At 32.1% G+C, this 18,267-nt stretch overlaps 1 protein-coding gene across 1 annotated transcript in view; it reads left to right on the top strand.

Moving 5' to 3' along the window:
- LOC117178940 (extracellular signal-regulated kinase 2) overlaps positions 1 to 17,221 on the top strand; it is a 34,353-nt gene extending 17,132 nt beyond the window's left edge. Inside the window, exons 5-12 of the mRNA XM_033370515.1 lie at positions 649 to 788; positions 4,700 to 4,892; positions 6,396 to 6,536; positions 6,647 to 6,813; positions 11,791 to 11,916; positions 11,989 to 12,137; positions 16,033 to 16,535; positions 16,689 to 17,221. Of these exons, the coding sequence (XP_033226406.1) occupies positions 649 to 788; positions 4,700 to 4,892; positions 6,396 to 6,536; positions 6,647 to 6,813; positions 11,791 to 11,916; positions 11,989 to 12,137; positions 16,033 to 16,535; positions 16,689 to 16,707 (1,438 nt within the window). The 3' untranslated portion in view covers positions 16,708 to 17,221. The remainder of the gene's footprint in view (positions 1 to 648; positions 789 to 4,699; positions 4,893 to 6,395; positions 6,537 to 6,646; positions 6,814 to 11,790; positions 11,917 to 11,988; positions 12,138 to 16,032; positions 16,536 to 16,688) is intronic.
- Positions 17,222 to 18,267: the final 1,046 nt, after the last annotated feature.

Below are 18,267 nucleotides of genomic sequence, written 5' to 3'. Positions count from 1 at the left end.
GACTCGGGATACTTATAAGATACTACCATGATTTTTTCAGATTTTTTGGTCCAAAAATAAATTAGGCCAAAAACCGGCCTTACCGACCCTCCCCCTTTACTGTAAAATGCATCCCAGTAATCGTAACTAATAAGGAATGATTCAGAATCACATTATTTAAAATTTTCTAAGATTTTTATTTCAACTTTAAATATGTTGAATCATGAAAGTAAAATTTTAACAACAAAATAGTAATAGAAGATTACCTTTGAAATTATTAAAGGACTACTTTTGCAATATCTTCTTTAAAAATTAACAAAATTAGTAACTTCATGCTGTCGTATTTTACAGCGAATTCCGATAGCTTTCTATCTGATTTAAATTTCAAAGCGATAAGTTTGACAAATTACAAGAAAACATCTGTAAATTTGTTGGTAAAAAGCTCTGGTCAGAAAAAACGGAAAAACCACGAAAATTTGAAATTGCCTGATTATTAGGAACCCAGAAAATATTGTTCTTCAGAATAAAGATTCTTCATCAAAGATCTAATATCCATAAGATTGATAAATTGCCTCCAGCAATTCCTTGAGCTATAACTATATGATGAGGATTGCAACTCGAGACTGAGGATGAATTTCGCTCGAATAACTGACAAATGGCTCTGCTTAGGTACACGAAAGGAATTGACATGTGGTCTTTAGGATGTATCCTCGGTGAAATGCAGCTAGGAAAACCTCTATTTCCAGGATCGTCGACGATCAATCAAGTCGAGAGAATCATGGCCACTTTACCACCTCCAACGGAAGAAGGTATAACTCCATTCTTGGTTGGATTCTCTCCAATATTCTACTTGGGTCCTTTCCAACAGCAAAGAAAATTATTGTTCAAGATATGTCTTTATGCTAATATTACTTGGTTACTATTCCAAATCCATTTAGGCATCTAACTGCCCATTTCTTGCCATTTTTCACATTTACTCTTTCACTATTTTTCATTTGTTTCTCTTGCCTCTTTTAAATCTTTCATCCATTTCTCATCCAATCCATCCGACCCTAAAATCTTGAACACATTTTTTTGACAACTTTCCTTTATACTCAATTCTTCTCCTGCATCCTTCACATGATTCCTTTTTCCATTCACAAATTCTATACTTTCCCTTGCCCCATTTCCGAATCTAAATTTCGATAATTTTTCTATTTTATGAATACTTTGGTACTCTTGTTTTATCATCTAATGCCATTTATTATATTTTGATTTCTGCATAATCTCCCATTTTTCTAATAAATGTCTTTCCCTGTATTTTATTTTCTAATTCTTTGAAGTTTATTCTAGTCCCTTCTCCTATATCCTTAATCCTCAAGAACTGAATTCTTCCCACCTCTTTAATTCTATTGCAATTCCTCTCATTTTGTCTACCTACTTTATTTTTTTGCTAGTTCCCCTCTCTTTCCCTTCCTTAGCTCCCTCTCCAACTTTCATGCTGTCTTTCCCTCTTTAACACTTGATTTATACCTTGTACCATACTAGTGTATCAAACAACCTTCTCCCCCTTCAATATTTTTCAACCTTCTTTTGCCTATTCCAAACAGTTGTTTCATTACCCCTACCGCTTTTTTATACTTTCTCTTATATGAGCTCTATATACTCCATGTGTTTGCAATGTATATGAATATGTAAACTCCTTTACTTCTAACTTTATTCCCTTCCATTTTAAAGTGCATTAATTTTTTCTTCCCTATCCATTTACAAACCTTTTTTTTGTATCTTTTCTACTATGTCAGGGAGTAATTTGAGTAATGAAAATGGGATCAGAGGACAACCTTGTCTCTCCTTTATCACCATCACTTTTTCTATCTCGACTCGGTTCAAATAGTCTATAAAGCCGGTCTATCTGATTCGGTACCACTATCTTTCATTCATCAACTTCTAACTATAACCCCTCCGCTAAAACATTTACATGTAACATATACAAAGTTGGCATTATCGTCAAACTCCTATATCATTCGACTTTCTTCTCTTTGCCTCTTTTCAATACCGGCAACACTCCCCCCCCCCCATATTTCCACACTTCTGTTGACTTTCTTCCCTTGTTATGTCCTCTTCCTTGTCTCTTTCCTTACCATCTTTTCCTTCTCTCGTCCTTTCTTAACTTTCGTCTTTAAGACTCTTAGCAAATCCAAAAAATATACCGTGAGTGTAAAAAGTATTCGAACACCTCTTTTTTGATGAGTGATTAATTTTTCTTAATTTTAATTATGCCAAAGATAAAAAATTTTCTCTTGAAAGAGTTGATTGATCTCGAAATTCTTTGTGAAATGAGCTCAGGATGAAGCCAATTTGTATATTTTTTGGTAATAAAAATATTAGTAAAGTCCTTTTTACTCAAAGTGTTTCACTAAAAGTACTTTTTACTCTCTAGGGAGTGAAAAGTGACGTCAGCGAAGAATTATGAAAATTATACATCTACTAGCTCGAATTTTACGATAATCAGCCTATTTAGCCTAAAAACTGTAAGAAAATTTTCGTAGCAAAAAATAAAATTTTACGGTAATTTATGGTAAGTCGCCATACTTGCCTGTAAAATTACCATAAATGACAGAAAATGTTCATGAATTTCCGGAAAATTACAGGCATTTTGAAATTGAATTTTGGACAATTTATGTTAAGTTACCAAAAATTACCTGTAATATTACCGCAAATTACCCAAAAATTTAATAAATTTCTGGAAATTTTTTTAAATGTTTAAAATTAAATTTGAGGTAATTCACTATATTTACCTTTATTCGAAATTTAATGTAATCTGAAATCAGGACTGTATTTCGAGAAATGTCTGAAATCATCCATTTTTTATGAAATTATGGTTGCAGGTAATAGAATTTTGCGGTAATTTATGGAAAGTTACCATATATAACTGATAAAATGACCGTAAATTAACCAAAATTTCGGAAAATTTATAGAAATTTTCAAATTGAATTTTTTTGTTTACCATAAATGACCAGCAAATGTCGTAAATTTCCGAAAATTTAGCCATTTTTAAATTTTATTTTGTATAATTTATCTTAAGTTACCATAAATAATCTGTAATATTATTATAAATTACAAAAAAATTCATACATTTTCGTAAATTTATAAAAATTGCTTTTAATTGAATTTTGGGTAATTTAGGTAAATTACCATATTAACCAGTAAAATTACCATAAATGACCGAAAATGACCGAAAATGACCATAAATTCTCGAAAAATTATAGACATTTTCAAATTTAAGTTTGGGCAATTTATGGTAAGTTACCATAAATAACCTTCAAAATTACCATAAATCATGCTTCCTTCATTTGAAATCTAATAAGAGCTGAAATCCTTACTGCATTTTGAGAAGTGTCTAAAATCATCCATTTGTTATAAAAAATATCGTACGCGCCAAGGGGGAAAGGGAGACTTGTGTACATTTGCAGTACTCGTCGAAAAAGTCCATCTTCTCCCTCAAGGTGTATAATATACTGTTTTACATTACACCATCTAAATATCCTGGTTTACTCTTTTCCTTCTTTCTTTCTCTACTGGCTACATTCCAAACTTCTTTTTCCGTCCTAATCGTTTCTGCCTCTCACTCAAACCTTTTATTTTCCTCTCATTTTCTTGGCATGTTCCCCGCATTTTAAAGAGTTCTGTTCAGATGTTTGACTATCATTTACTTCTTTTTATTACGGGAGATTCCAATTATGTCCTCGATTTGAACCTACATTTCAATCCTTTTAACAACCGTGCGTGAAATCTGGAATAATACAAACGAATACGAAAGTATCCCCGGATTTATTAATGCAGTGAAACTCTCCAATATCCCTCCCTTCTCTAGCCCTTCCGAGAATTGACGCCGCGCCGCAGGTAGGTGTAAGAGGTGTTGCGTGGGGTGCGCGGGATCTGCATTTGACAATCAGACGAGCACTCAGGCGTGAACAAACAAAAGCGTAATGGACTATTCCACCCACCGCCAGCCCCAATATCGGCGCTATAGAAGAGTTTCACTGTATTTTACTTCCTGATTTAGAACGATTGAGATGTGGGTTTAGATTAAAATTGGCTTGGTTTACGGACGGAGGATTGCAAAATTGAATCATGATAGATTGGATCGGATACAAATTTTTAAATAATTCAAATTTGTTCTGAATTTTTTGAAGAATTTTGCAGTGAATCGTTTTCTGAATATTTACCATCAATTTAACAACAAAGAACCAATTAGAAAATTTCAATTCATAATTTTTTTAATAAAAGCTTATAACTTGAGTATTAATTTGCTAAAGTTGTAGTATGCGCTTTTTCGCCATGTTCAAGAAAATCGTCTTCAAAATATTCGCCAAAGGCTATATAGAGTTTGGCGAAAAACACTTACGAGCGGCTGATAGCTCAGGCAGTATTAATTACAATTTTTTCACAATGATTTGTTTCAATGGTCTTTAAAAATAAAGCAAATTATACAGTTTTAAATGCTTTTTCCCCGAAAAATGGGCTACTTTTAGCAATTGTTCAATCGCTTCTTTAATTCTGGGAAGATAATTATTAATTTTCAGTCTGGGCATCAAAATTGGAATTAAATTAAATTACTGGCAATAATAATTTTCATGTATTTTTGCTGCGAAATCCTAATTATTGTTGGAACCGTGCATTTTTCTTTAAAAATGTAATACTAATTTTTTTTAAATATATCTACTTCTATCGTTTTTAGATCTAGTTTCGGTTTGTGCTGGTTATGGATCTAATCTATTAGACAAAACACCAACTGGGCCGCGACGAAGTCTACAAGATCTCATGCCTAATGTTTCTGAGGAAGCTTTAGACCTCATTAATAACCTAATAGTCTTCAATCCAAATTACAGGCTCACTGCTGTTGAGGCTCTTGAACATCCCTACGTAGAAGCGTAAGTTTAAATATTTTACTCTTAATAATTAATAGAAATATATTTTTTTATTAGAAAATGAATTTCAGTGAATAAAATATTTCAACGTCGTTTAAAGCCTCAGGTTTACAAGATGAGCCTGCCAATCGTGAATTTTAGTTTTAATTCATCATTTTCATAATGCTCAGGTAGTAGCGCTTCGATTTCGTAGCTGAAAGGTTGCATGTTCAAACCTCGCTGCCTCCACTTTTAAAAATTTATTTTATTTTGCATTCATTTACTCAAGTGTTTATAAATATATCAACTTTTAAGTAAAAATTACAATTTTTAAACGTGTTAATATTAAAATAAACAAATTATCCATGTTTTTCACGTTCAACGTATCCCTATTCTTATTATAATATTGGACACTAGGGTGCCCAATAAAAATAAAAAATTCTATTTTGCAAACTCTTCTCTTTAAATATATTTCTTTTAGCGACAAAATACTACATTAAGCTTTCTTTAAAAAAATTAGACTTTTTGCTAGGCCGTTTTCTGTCTAAACATGAATTTTCTTGAGTTTAAATTAAAACAAAAAATACCAAAAATTGAAGACTGTTAAATTGTTTGACCCTCCCAAAGTATTCATTATTATTTTTTGAAGAATAAGCTTTAAATTTAAAAACAAAAGAAAAATGAAGATATTATACGGCTTAGAATGCGAATATTATTTATTTCATTACAATTAATGGTCTAAAATGAACGAAAAGAATCTTGAATTTCAAACAACACAGAAAATCGAGATTTTACATAGTTAAAAGATTTTGTTGAACTTTGAATTATATTGAATTCCTTTGGATTGTATGAAAGTTCTTAGAATTATATTAACTCTTTTTGAATGTTGTGAAATTCCTTTTAATTTTATAGAATTCCTTTGAATCCTCTTGAATTCATTTAGTACTTTATAATGTATTTTATGACTAAACTTTACTAAAAGTTTTTAATTTTCATTAATGATATAGATAATGTTCTTTTGAATTCAAAAGAATTTGATGAAATTCATGAAAATTGAAGGTAAATGATTAAAAAATTCGAGTAATAAAAAAATTCGAAAAAATTTTTTAAACATTTTTACTCAAGTTTTTACAATGTTATATGTCTAATTGTTTTTCGCTAAAGTGTGTAAATTTAAATAATTCCATTTTTCAAGTTTTCTATCGTTGAATTTTGAAAACTTATATTTAAATTTATTCATTGTAGGTAACCCTTCTACAGTGGATATTGCAATTTGAAGGAGATAATCATAAAAAAAAAAAATAACAAATAAAATAAATTACTTGATGAATAATTAAGATACTATATCTCTTATTAAATTAAAATTAATTATTTTACCTATATATATTCTTGTAATTAGTTTTTATTATCCACTCTACGTTGCATCATCCACTATCATGAGGTTTCCCATAAACGCTAATATTTTTGTTTAGGATATGAGTAGCAATTTAACAGTTGCAGTTTTTTAGCTTTTTTTTTTAATTTTAGTTTTCATAGAAGAGGCGACGAACCGGAAAGGGGTTCAAGTGTAATTCCTCTTTTGAGGGATGATGTGCAATTATCTATTGGAGAGTACAGAAATAAATTGTATGCGATGATGGATGAGAAGCACAAAAAACATAAAAATATGTGAGTGAAAAAATGTCTTGATTTTTATCCATGATTTTGATCGATGATATTTTTCCATGTCCCCTATTGGTTCCTTTTGTGAGTGGGTTAAAAGAGAAATTTTCCGACAGGTCAAAATCTAGAATTAGGCGTCTTTCGGAACACATCAGGAAGGAAACCAGTGTGGGCCAAGGAGACTCAGTTTCCAATAAAAAAAGCTTTCATTCCTCTTGTGATGATTTGCTGAAACAAAGGAGCAGGAGCGATGGCTATAAGTCTTTAGAAGTTGAGAACGTTGGTAAGAAAATCTTAAATTTACCGTACAAAATTCTTCGTGGTTCTCAAAAACTTCGGGTTTGTAACTGAAAAGTCCGGGCTCGATTCCTGCTGCCGGATTTTTTTGCCAATTTTTTGTTATTGCAATTGATAATTAAATTGATTTAAATCAAGCAAAAATATTAATGTTTAAACATTTTTTGTCATATAACAAAATGTTCTATGTAATTTTTTGTTAAAAAACTTGACTTATTACTCTAATTTCAAAATATGAATATTATAATTATAATAGAAAATTTCTTTGATTTATATTCTATTTCTATATCATTTTCTTTAACACTTGACATACTATTTTTATATAATTTATTCTGATCTCATATGGAAATAGTAATAAGAAACATTAAGGTTGCAAAGTCGTCTTTCATGGCTGAAGATTCAACAATTTTGTGGTAAATTCGCCTTTTTGGTTAAATTCAACTGTTTTTCATTTAAAATTAAAATCTTTTCTTGTTAAAATATTTACTATTACATTATTCGTGGAAAATTCATCTGGTTGGTTAAAAAGTTATCTACTTGGTTTGAGAAATTGAACCACTTTGTTTGAAAACAATGTTTTTTGTTTAAGATTCATCATTTTTGTTAAAAATTTATTTTTGGTTAAAAATTCTTTTTTTTTTGTCTTCCATGAAAAATAATTTTGTTCAAAATTTAACTACACTAGTACAAGATAAACTACACGGTTCAAATTTTTGTTGTTGTTAAAATCTTGACTATTTTGTTGAATATTCATATTTTTGGATTGAAAGTTCAACTGTTTGAAAATACATTCGCTTCGTTGGAAAATTCATCATTTTAGTTGAAAGTTCATATTTTTTATTTAAAGTTTTACTATTTGTTTGAAAAATCATGTATTTTGTTGAACTTTTTATCTTTTTTGTAAAAAAATTAATCTTCTAGGTGGAAATTCGTCTTTTTGGTTAAAATTTCGACTAATTGGTTGAAAGTTTAATTATTCTGTTGAAAATTCGTTCATTTTTTTTGTTGAAATAAAAATTGTTCAGGGAAAATTCAGGGAATTTTTAAAATTAAATTTTTTGGCCACATTAAATAGTATTTTGAAGACATCAAAAGGGGTAAAAATATAATCGAAAATATAATCCAATGATCAAACAGGAAAAAAATATTTTTTAAACAAAGGCCCTAGTATGTAGTAAAGTCCTAGTTAAAACAACTCATGAATCTAATTTAAAAACATGAAAATTACAATAATAATAAAAAATATCGTTTATTTAAATACTATTTGTATATCATTTTATTTTACTCTTATTACACTATTTTTGTATAACTTTTACATTCTCATTCCTGAGAATGTAATGTAATCGTCCAAATTTTCAATCTCTGGTTTTTAACGGATCTTTACGTTTCGGCACTCACAGAATCCGAAAACAATAAAATTTCATCGGTGTCGGTCTGTCTGTATGTCTGTATGTATGGTTACCTGAATGTTGTAGCCACGCTACCTTTTGAAGGATTCGTCCAATCGAGTCCGCATTTGATACACTTCTGAAGGTCCCCAAAATAAAGGCTATTTCGTTAATCAGATATTTCGAACCAAAATTAAAAAATTGAGAGCATTTTCAAGATTTAGAATTTTTTGTTGTTGAAATTTTATAAATTGTTGTCAAAGTTTCTTATAGATGGGTAAAAGACTTGTAAATTATCAAAAATTTGAAAATCTTCAAATAATAGAAAAAATTATTGTTTTCATAGATCTAAAAACTTTCACTAGGTACCAAATATATTTTAAAACTATTTTAGCCAAGTTTTTCGATAAGCCCACATTTTTTAAAATGAGAGCCTGTATAATCTGACAGAGCGCGAAGCGCGATTATGGAAATGAGAATGTAGTCGTGAAGGCTGTAGGTGCTTTGAGAACCTTCTTTAATGTCTGTGCACAAATGTGGAGGGTAATGTAAAAACCGAGCGGGGAGCGCGAGGTACATACATTATCGAGCGCGGAGCGAGAGATAAATATATTATCGAGTGCGAAGAGGGAGAATGAACAGTCGTGCGCCCTAGGCGCGCTCAAACTAGCGAGCGAAGCGATCTGCGCGCGCAGCCCGCTATGAGAATATGCCTGCGAAGCAGGCAGTTTTTTGTTCATATGAAAATAATAACAAAAATATGAATGTTTAACTGGATGAAGGAAAATGAGAATTTTCTATTAAAAAAACTTTTTGAAGTAAAAGTGGTCAAGGTTACTGTGACCATTGTGGTTAAAACGATTAATTTGGCTTTATTTAAATAAACTGATTAATCAGTTTCAAATAAAGTAAAAATAAAAAAAATGAAAAAATGCCAGCAGCAGGAATCGAGCCCTTGTTAAAGAAATCCAAAATAAGAAATTTAAATTGCTGCCAACTAAATAGAAAACAATGTTTATTGAGTAGATTTTATTATAATACTGTCATAATTTATCACATTTTCTAAAATGAAAATACAGATAATAAATATAGTAAAGAAAATTAAAAACAGATTCACTGTATTGTTACTTTGCTGATAAAATCGAGCTTTCTAATTTGTAAGCAGTTTAACTTTATTCTATCCGATTAGAAATAAATTGAAGTTTGAAAAGACCTAAGTTAAATGGAATTCCGATTACGGTACAATTAATTAAAATTTAAAAGCAATTTTACTTGGAAGAACGCAATTTGTTATAGGTATGTTGTAGAACTATTGTAGTGTAAGTTGTAGAATGTGAAAAATGGAGATTTCTCTTTCTGGATGATTTAATTTAATTTCATATCTATAGCACGAAATATTATTGCGGAAATATAAATGTGCAATGCAGAGTAGGATTAGAGCATGAGATGAGCACATTTTCGAAATTCATAGATTAGGACGTTAATAAAATAAATTAATATTTGCTGAAAGTTTCAAATTCAAAGCCTTTATTATTAAAAAATATTAAGAAGGGAAAGTTTAATGATGAAACATTAAAAATCGAAGTATTTTTGACATAAATGTTTAATATTGCACAATTTTGAATTCTAATCCAGTACAATTAAGCAATTTAAATTCCAAGGCTGTAAAAATGGTCCAATACTGTATTTTTGAATTAGAAATGATTTTCGTAGCTTATTAAGACGTTAATTAGGTCCTTCACACTTCCCCCTCCCATATTTTCTCTCCCCTCCTCCCCTAGATTCCCCTGCTTACCCTCTCCACTCCCATTTCCCTCCCCCATAATTCAGCCTTCGCTTCCCTCCTTCCCCAACTTCTACCTCTTCTAATTTTCTCTGACTTGACTTACCCAGATAATAATTATCCACTACTCTTCCACCGCTCGTTTCTCCTACTTCCCCATAAATCCCTTCTTTTCCCTATTTACCATATTTCTTCTCACTTATCCTCTAATTGTCCTCTACTCCCTATTCCCTAACTTTCCCTAACTCCCCCTAATTTATTTTCCTTTATTTCACCTTACTATCTCCCCCCTCATTTCACTCACCTTCCCTACTTACTCTTCCCTAATTTATAAATACTGCCCCATACCTCATTTCCTCTTGCTTTCTGTAATTTCTCTCCCCTAATTGCCTTTCACTTTCCCTACTTCCTCGTTCCTAACTTTCCCTACTTTCTTTCCCTGTATTTCACCTTGCTTCCTCACCGCTCATTTGCTTCCTCTTTCTTTACTTCTCCTTTCCTCACTCCCTTACCTTCCATACTTTTTCTCTCATCTTATCATTTCTCGTTACAACCCCTACTCCATCTTCACTCACACCCTCTATCTTCCCTACTTCTCCCATCCTCACTTGCCCTACTACGCCTCCCTTTATTTCTTCTTCAAACTTCCCTCACTTCCCCTTTTCTTGTTTCGCCTACATTCTCTCCCTTTATTTCATACAGAGGAAGTACCCTCTCCCATCATTTTCTCGTTTCATCTGATTTCATTCCACTTCCCCTACTTCTTTGACCTTCACTACTTCCCCTCCACTCATTTCTCCTCATTTCCTCTACTTCTCCTTTTCCGATTTCTTCTCACATTCCCTAATTCTCCTTCTCTTCTGCATTCCCCTGCTTACTCTCTTTACTCCTACTTTCCTTCTTCACACTTCAACTTTCGCTTCCTCTCAGTTCCCAAACTTCTTTCTTCTATACTTCCTTCTCTCCTTTCTTCACTCAAATAGATAAAACTTTCCCACTACTTTCCCAGCGATCATTTCCCCTAATTCCCCAATTCTATTTATTTCCCCTCATTCCCTAATTTATCATTTTCTCCTTTACCCTACTTAACCTTTTTCCTCTCACTTCCCCTCCTCCAATTTTTCTTCATTTCCTTTTCGTTCATTTCCCTTACTTTACCTTCCGTTGTTTCATTTTAATTCATCTTTCCTTATGTTACCTTACTTTCCCTATTTCCCCTCTCCTAATTTGCCCCACTTTTACCGACTAACCCTACTTCACCTCCCTTCACTTTCCCAATTTTCCCTAATAATACTGTCCCACATCTCATATTTGCCCATCTTTTATTCCCCTTTACTTCTCTACTTCTAGCTTTTCATTCCCCCTACTTACCCTATTACTTCTTACCTTCTCTCCTCTAATTTGCCATCACTCCCTCTTTTCTCAGTTTTCCTACTTTGTTTCCCTTTATTTAATCTCGATTCTCCTACTCTTCTTTCCCTCATTTCTCCTCACTGTCCCTTCTTCCCCTACTTCCCCTCAACTGATTTCTACTAATTTTCTCTACTTCTCTACTTCTCTCCTGATTTCCTCGTATTTCCCTTGCCCTATTTCTCTTTACTTCTCCTCATTTCTGCTTGTTGTTGAAAATGATGATAGCTGGATGGACGGACGGATACCTGTTCGAAACCATAAGGGATACTGCTTGGGGCTACGAAACGATAAAAATGTATAATAAAGATATGTTTTTATCAAAGAACAATTTTCAGCCTTATTATTCATTTAATACTAAAAAAGTATCCCTTTTTTTAAGTGAGAGCTGTGCTACCTGCAAGAAAGACGATTGGACCTGCATACTCAAATAGTCTCGGAAGAAGTAACAAGGGGCAGGCGAATATCGATTTGATGATGGGTGACAATAGAGTTTCTAACAAAAATGGTGCGTCTTCTTGGTCTAAAATGGAATCTTTAGAATCCTAAAAAAATAAGTAAAATATTAATTCGCACTTAGGAAGAAACGTAGCTGTGCAATATGCTTACAATCTCTGTGGCAACTTAAAAAATTTACCTCCTGGACATGCGAAAAGCTGTCTTTACCTCAGCCAGCAGCAACCGATGTCCAAGTCTCAGAGATCAATACAGTCGGATCAAGTGACGGTTGTAAGTAGATTTTTATATTGTTGAAAAACGCTTTTTTAACCACTTTAAGCGGCGTGAAATATATTAAAAGCACGAGTGTAAATTAACCTTCTCTTTACAGGCCACTTGTCGTATGGGATTTGTTTAGGTACTGTAATTTAATAAATCCCAAGGTTTAGCCTGCATGCTTTGCATTTTATGCACTAGAGTGTTTCTGATAAAATATTATTTTCCTTAATTTTTTAAATTCATTTATCAATTCAGGTTTGAGTTAAATCCGAATTTTGTAGCAATTCGAGATATCAAATTTAACTTGATAAAAACCCGATCAAAGGGCCTAGGGAGTAAGCATGTAAAATTGGTCCCCGCACCTATGAAGATTACATAAAAGCCGAAATATTGTTATTAATTTTGAAGAGACATGCAGAATATTTCAGGTGTTTAAAAATATTTGCAAAGATAACGAAGAAATTTAAGGTAATTTAAGGATTTTAATAAATTTTAAAAAGATTTAAAATTTATTAACGATTTTAAAAGATCTTCTAATGCTTCCAAATATTTTACGGAATTGAAAGAATTTTAACTCATTTTTAGAGTATTTAAGGGATTTCTACGGATTTTAAATCATTGTAAGAGATTTCGATGGGATATTGAATATTTCGACCGATTTCAAGGATTTTCACAGTTTTTAAATGGATTTAAGAGATTTTACGACAAACAAAAATAAATCCCGGCATTTCAAAAGATCTGAAATGATATTATGCGATTTTCACAAATTATTAAGGATATCAGGGATTCTAATGAAATTTGAAAGACTCGGAGGGATTTCAAAGCATTTTAAGAGAGTTTAAAAGATCCCAAAGTACATCCACGGATTTTAAAATATGTTGTAAGATTTCAAAAGATTTAATGGATTTTCAATTATAAAACATTTTAAGAGGTTTAAGAAAAAATTGCGGGATTTTAAAGTTTTTAAAAAGAATTTCTTGTGATAGGGGAATATTTTCATACATTTTTTTTATTTAAAGAGACTTAAAAATATTTCGGGGAATTTAAAAGATTTGTAAAAATTTTAAAGAGTCAAAGATTTCGAAACATCTCACGGAATTTCAAGGATTTTGGTCAAATTGTAGAGTATTTGAGGGATTTCTGAAGATTTAAAAATATTTAAAAATATTTTTATGAGATGTTAAAGGCTTCAAAGAAATTTCAATATTTTACGGAATTAAAAAAATATCAAGGATTGACACATTTTTTCAAGAGATTTAAGGGATTTTAAGGGATTTGAAAATAAATAATTTTAACCATTTCAGAAGATTTGAAAGAATTTTAAGAGATGTAAAGGGGTTTTGATGATTTCACGGGGCTTCTAAGGATTTTAGGAGTTTTCAGAAGATTCCAAAGTATTTCGATGGATTTTATAGGATATTTTAAAGATTTGAAAAGATTTTCAAACATTACAAAGGATTTTAATACATTTGACACATTTTTATATATTTTAAATGGGGTTTAAAGATATCAAAGGGATCTCCTAATATTTAAAAAGATTTAACGGAATTTCTAGAATTTAACGGATTTGTAGAGTATGTGATTTCCATGGGGTTTAAAGAATTGAAAGAGATTTTGTTTGGAGATTAAAGATTACAACCGATTTCAGGGATTCTTTACAGTTTTAAGTGGATTTTAAGGGATTCTAAGGGATTTCAAAATGAGTTCTGGCATTTCAAAAGGTTTCAAAGGCTTTTATGTAATACTAAAGTATTTAGACGAATTTTGAAGGATATCAGGGTATTTTAATAAAATTTTTAAGTTTTTCCTACTTCCATATTTTCCCATCACTTGCAGTCTTACACTACTTCTCTTACCCTCATTTCCCTGAACTCCTCTTACTTCCCCTCTCCTTTTTTTCATAATTCCCCTTCTGTGATTTCCTATACTTCTCTACCCATATTTACCCTAATTTCTCATAATTTACCTTCCAACACCCCCTCATTTATCAAAATGACATCACCTACTTCCACTCTCCTAATTTCTTCTCGTTTCCCTTACCTTTACCGCCCCCTTTTTTTCGTTGCTGTTTTCCTCTCGCTCCGTCTACTCCCGTAATTTCCAATCACATTTACTAATTCTCCCTTTATTTCCCTTTACTTTTCATACGTCCCCTCCGTTATGTCCCATTACTTCCACTACTTCTCCTTCCCTAATTTCTCATGACTTCCCCCATTACCCCACTCCTCATTTCCCACAATTCTCCTCCTCTACTTTTCTATATTTCTCCACCCATGTAGTCCCTCACTTTTCCTCCATTACCTGTCGTCAATTTTTCCCTTATTGACCCACACTTCCCTACTTCCCCTTCCACAATTTTCCTTGTCAATTCCCTTCCCTTCACTTAACCTGCATCTACTCCCCTAATTTGTCCTCATTTCCATTACATCTCCGCCCCTCGTTTTCCCTACTTCCCAGAATTTCCTATCATTTCCATTACTTCTCCTCCCCTCAATTAACTTCACTCCTCCTACGTAATCTCCGTTATGTCCCATTACTTTCAATAATTGCCCTTTTTTACTTCGCCTGACTTCCCACACTTGCCCGCCCTTCATTTTCCATACTTTTCCTTCTCTAATTTCCTGTGCTTCCTCACCCTTATTTACCCACACTTCTTCAATTTCACCTGCCCTAATTTCCCCTGATTTACTCTCAATTTTCTACTTCTCCTTCCCTCATATTAAAATTCTATTCCCCTTTCTTCACTTATCCTACTTCTTTTCTCTTGATTTTTCCTCATTTCCTTTCATTCTCCGCCCTTCGTTTCCCATCACTTCCTCTATTGCCCATGATTTCCCATCACTTCCATTACTCCTCCATCATCATTTCCTTTGACACCTTCTACGTAATCTCCGTTATATCCCATTACTTCCACTACTTCATCTTTTTATTTCGACTGACTTCTCCCACTTCCCCTTCCTTTATATCTTAGAATTCTCCTACATTCATTTCCTATACTTCCTTACCCTTATTTTCCCTCACTTCTTCTATTTTGCCTCCCCTAACTTTCCCTTATTTACCCTCACTTCTCTTTTTCCCCTATCCTCATTTCTAAAACCTATTCACCTTTTGTCACTCATCCTACTTCTACTCTCCGGATTTTTCCTCATTTCCCTTACTTCTCCGCCCCTCTTTTCCTTTAATTTACCCTACTTTCCATAATTCCCTATCACTTCCACTACTGCTTCTTCCCTAATTCCCCGTCACTCAACCCTCTTCACTTCTGTTATGTAATTTTACTTCCACTACTTCCCCTTATCTTATTTTGCCTGAATTCCACTACTTTTCCTCCCCTCATTTCCCCTAATTCTTCTCTCATTTCCTCAATTTCCCCACCTTTATTTCCCTCACTTCTCCTAATTTATCTAACCTTATTTTCTCTAATTTCCCCTACTTTTCTCGCAGAGTTCCCCCTCGCTTACCCTCATTTCCTCTAAAAAAATGTGACGGACGGAAAAATGGCCGAAACTATGAGCGCTTCGGTCCGGATCTACGAAATGTTAAAATATGATTTGCATAATAGTATAAAAAGTAATTTCAACAGCTAAAACAGTTGTTAATTAGCAACATAATAACAAAAAATGATTCAAAATTCTTAAGATTAGCTTTAGGCAATTAATAGATGCTCCCTAAGTTAATACTATTTCTAACTATTTTAAAATAGTACTCAAATATATTACGTGCTACAGTTTTTCTTTTGAATTTATTAAAAATCTATCATTTCGTTTTATTTTTCGCATGAACTTATTCACAATATCTGCGATGTTTCATAAGCCAATAAATCAGAACCAAAAAATCTAGTCTTCGACGAACCTTGCTACGGTTCTATTTGATAGAGCATAACCCAAATTCAAAATTTCAATTTCAGTACACTCTTCCCAACAAATCCAATATTGGGACAAGTCAACCGAAACTTCGGAGAGGAGTAAAGTCCCAAATTCAGCATAGGGGTCTACAAAATGTTGCAACCATGAACAACAATTACAGCAGAGTTGTTTTGCCAAAACGACCTAATCAAGAAAGTACAAGATGTCAGGCAAAATACCTCACGAAAATGCCAAACAACATCACGAAACATTTTGTTTCGACATCCAACTGTGGCGATTCTTCCCCATTAAATCTCAATTCTAGCTCTCAGAATCAAGTCATTCAAAGATATTTGAACCAAAGCTTGCCAGTGCAAATCCAGAGAGATCGAGGGACATCCTGTCAGTTAAAAAATGCCAACTATAGTCAAGTTTACCATCCTGGTTCGGCAAATCGACTCAGAAGTGCAGCAACTCGTAGCCAGACCTTGAACAGTTACAGTCAGAATCACGGCGTTATTACTGCGTCGGCATATAAGGATCTCAGGAACGGGAATATCAGATGGTAGTATCAAATTTGTCTTTTCAGAAAACGCCCGGTTCATATTTTCCGAAGAAGAAGATTGCCCAGAAATAAATTTTATATATTTTTTCAAAATTGGATCATTCTACAAAATGTAGGTACCAATTTTTTTTATGAAGACAGATTTATTTTTAGGATCACTTCATCTCGGTAATCTGGGTCAATCTTGAAGTTCAGAGTTTTCCTGAAAAGGCGAGATGGAATAGTAGAAAATTGTCATATGTAAATTTCACGTCATATACACACATTCAAAATTTGTGATTCACTTCATTTCTCTTCTTGACTGATATAAGAGTGGGTTGGATTTTTTAAAAAGATTTTCCTACAAAGTATAAAATAAACATTTCTAGTCCTTTATATTAAGTGAATAATTCAATCCTATCACTATAATGTACAGTTCGATGATCGTGTGATTGAACCGGTTTGAGAGTAACACTCGCTTTTCTATTTGTGATTGGAAAAATAGAGATTTTGTCAATCATAAAAAAGGGTTACCTTTTTGTAAGATTTTTCTGCCTCACTTATAGGCTTATTTACACTGGTCTACGTGAGGTGGATGTACAAATTTTATTGTAATATATTTGTAATCACTATCGACGTTTTGTGAGACGTCAATTTGTGTACTATATACGATATAAAATTTTAATAAACAAAGCAGAAAATCTGAATTTATTCTGGCTTAATTTTTCTTTCCTTATTCAGGGTTTCTGCAGCTCAGGGAATTCCAGATAGTCAGGAAAAATCAGGAAAGTCAGAGAAAATAATATCAGGGAATCTCAGGGAAAATCTGACTGCGTCAGGGAATTTTCAATACACTGAAATTGAAACTAATTTTATTGTTTCATTGAAAATTAAAAAATTTAGTTAAAAATTAAATCTTTTTTGTGGAAAATTCGTCTTTTTGAGGTTACAAACTCATCTACTTTTGTAGATGTTTATTCTTTTTTGGTTAAAATTCATAAGAGTTTGGTTGGCTATTATTCTTTTTTGGTTTAGGATTTGACTGTGTTGTTGAAAATTCATCCTTCTGTAATTGAAATCAATCGTTTTCGGTTTAAAAATAGAATCTTTTTGTTACTAAAATATCATGTAATACATATTTAAGAAAAAAATCTTTTCTGGCTACAAATGCAACTACTTAGTTGAAAACTATTATAATTCTAACAAGATTTGAAATTTTTAACAGTTTCCGATCATACCTAATACGCTTTGTTTATAAAAAATCGATTATTTTAAATAAATGTTCTGTTCTGTTACTATTTATCGACGAAATTATTGGTATTTTTAATAAAAAATGATTACATTTTATATAATATGTGCAATTTTGAAAAAATTTAGGTTATGTTGGCTGGTTAAAATAATAAACTATACAGGCTTCAACAATTTCGGATTCTGTTGGTGGGATTTGTCGGAAATTAAAATTTTCATTAAAAAATCATTAGATTTCAAAAAAGCTTGATAAGTTTTGAACAATCTCAGGTTATTTTGTTCTTTTACGTCAAAAATTGGCATTTTAAAACCAAAATAATTATAAATCGAAGAAGATATAGAATAAACTGAAGTTGAAGTTAATTTTTTATTTTGAAGGGATGGCGGGATTAATTACAGGATTAGAGAAATACTTAGATGGGAAAAAGCTGAATGTAAATGGAGAAAAGACAAAGATAATGAGGTTTAGAAAAGGAGGAGGAAGGAAGAAAGAATGGACAGGGAG

Source organism: Belonocnema kinseyi, chromosome 8 (assembly GCF_010883055.1).
Source record: "Belonocnema kinseyi isolate 2016_QV_RU_SX_M_011 chromosome 8, B_treatae_v1, whole genome shotgun sequence".
Taxonomy (NCBI): Eukaryota; Metazoa; Arthropoda; class Insecta; order Hymenoptera; family Cynipidae; genus Belonocnema; species Belonocnema kinseyi.
The sequence above is the reverse complement of the archived record's forward strand: the minus strand, read 5'-3'. Positions and strand labels throughout refer to the sequence as shown.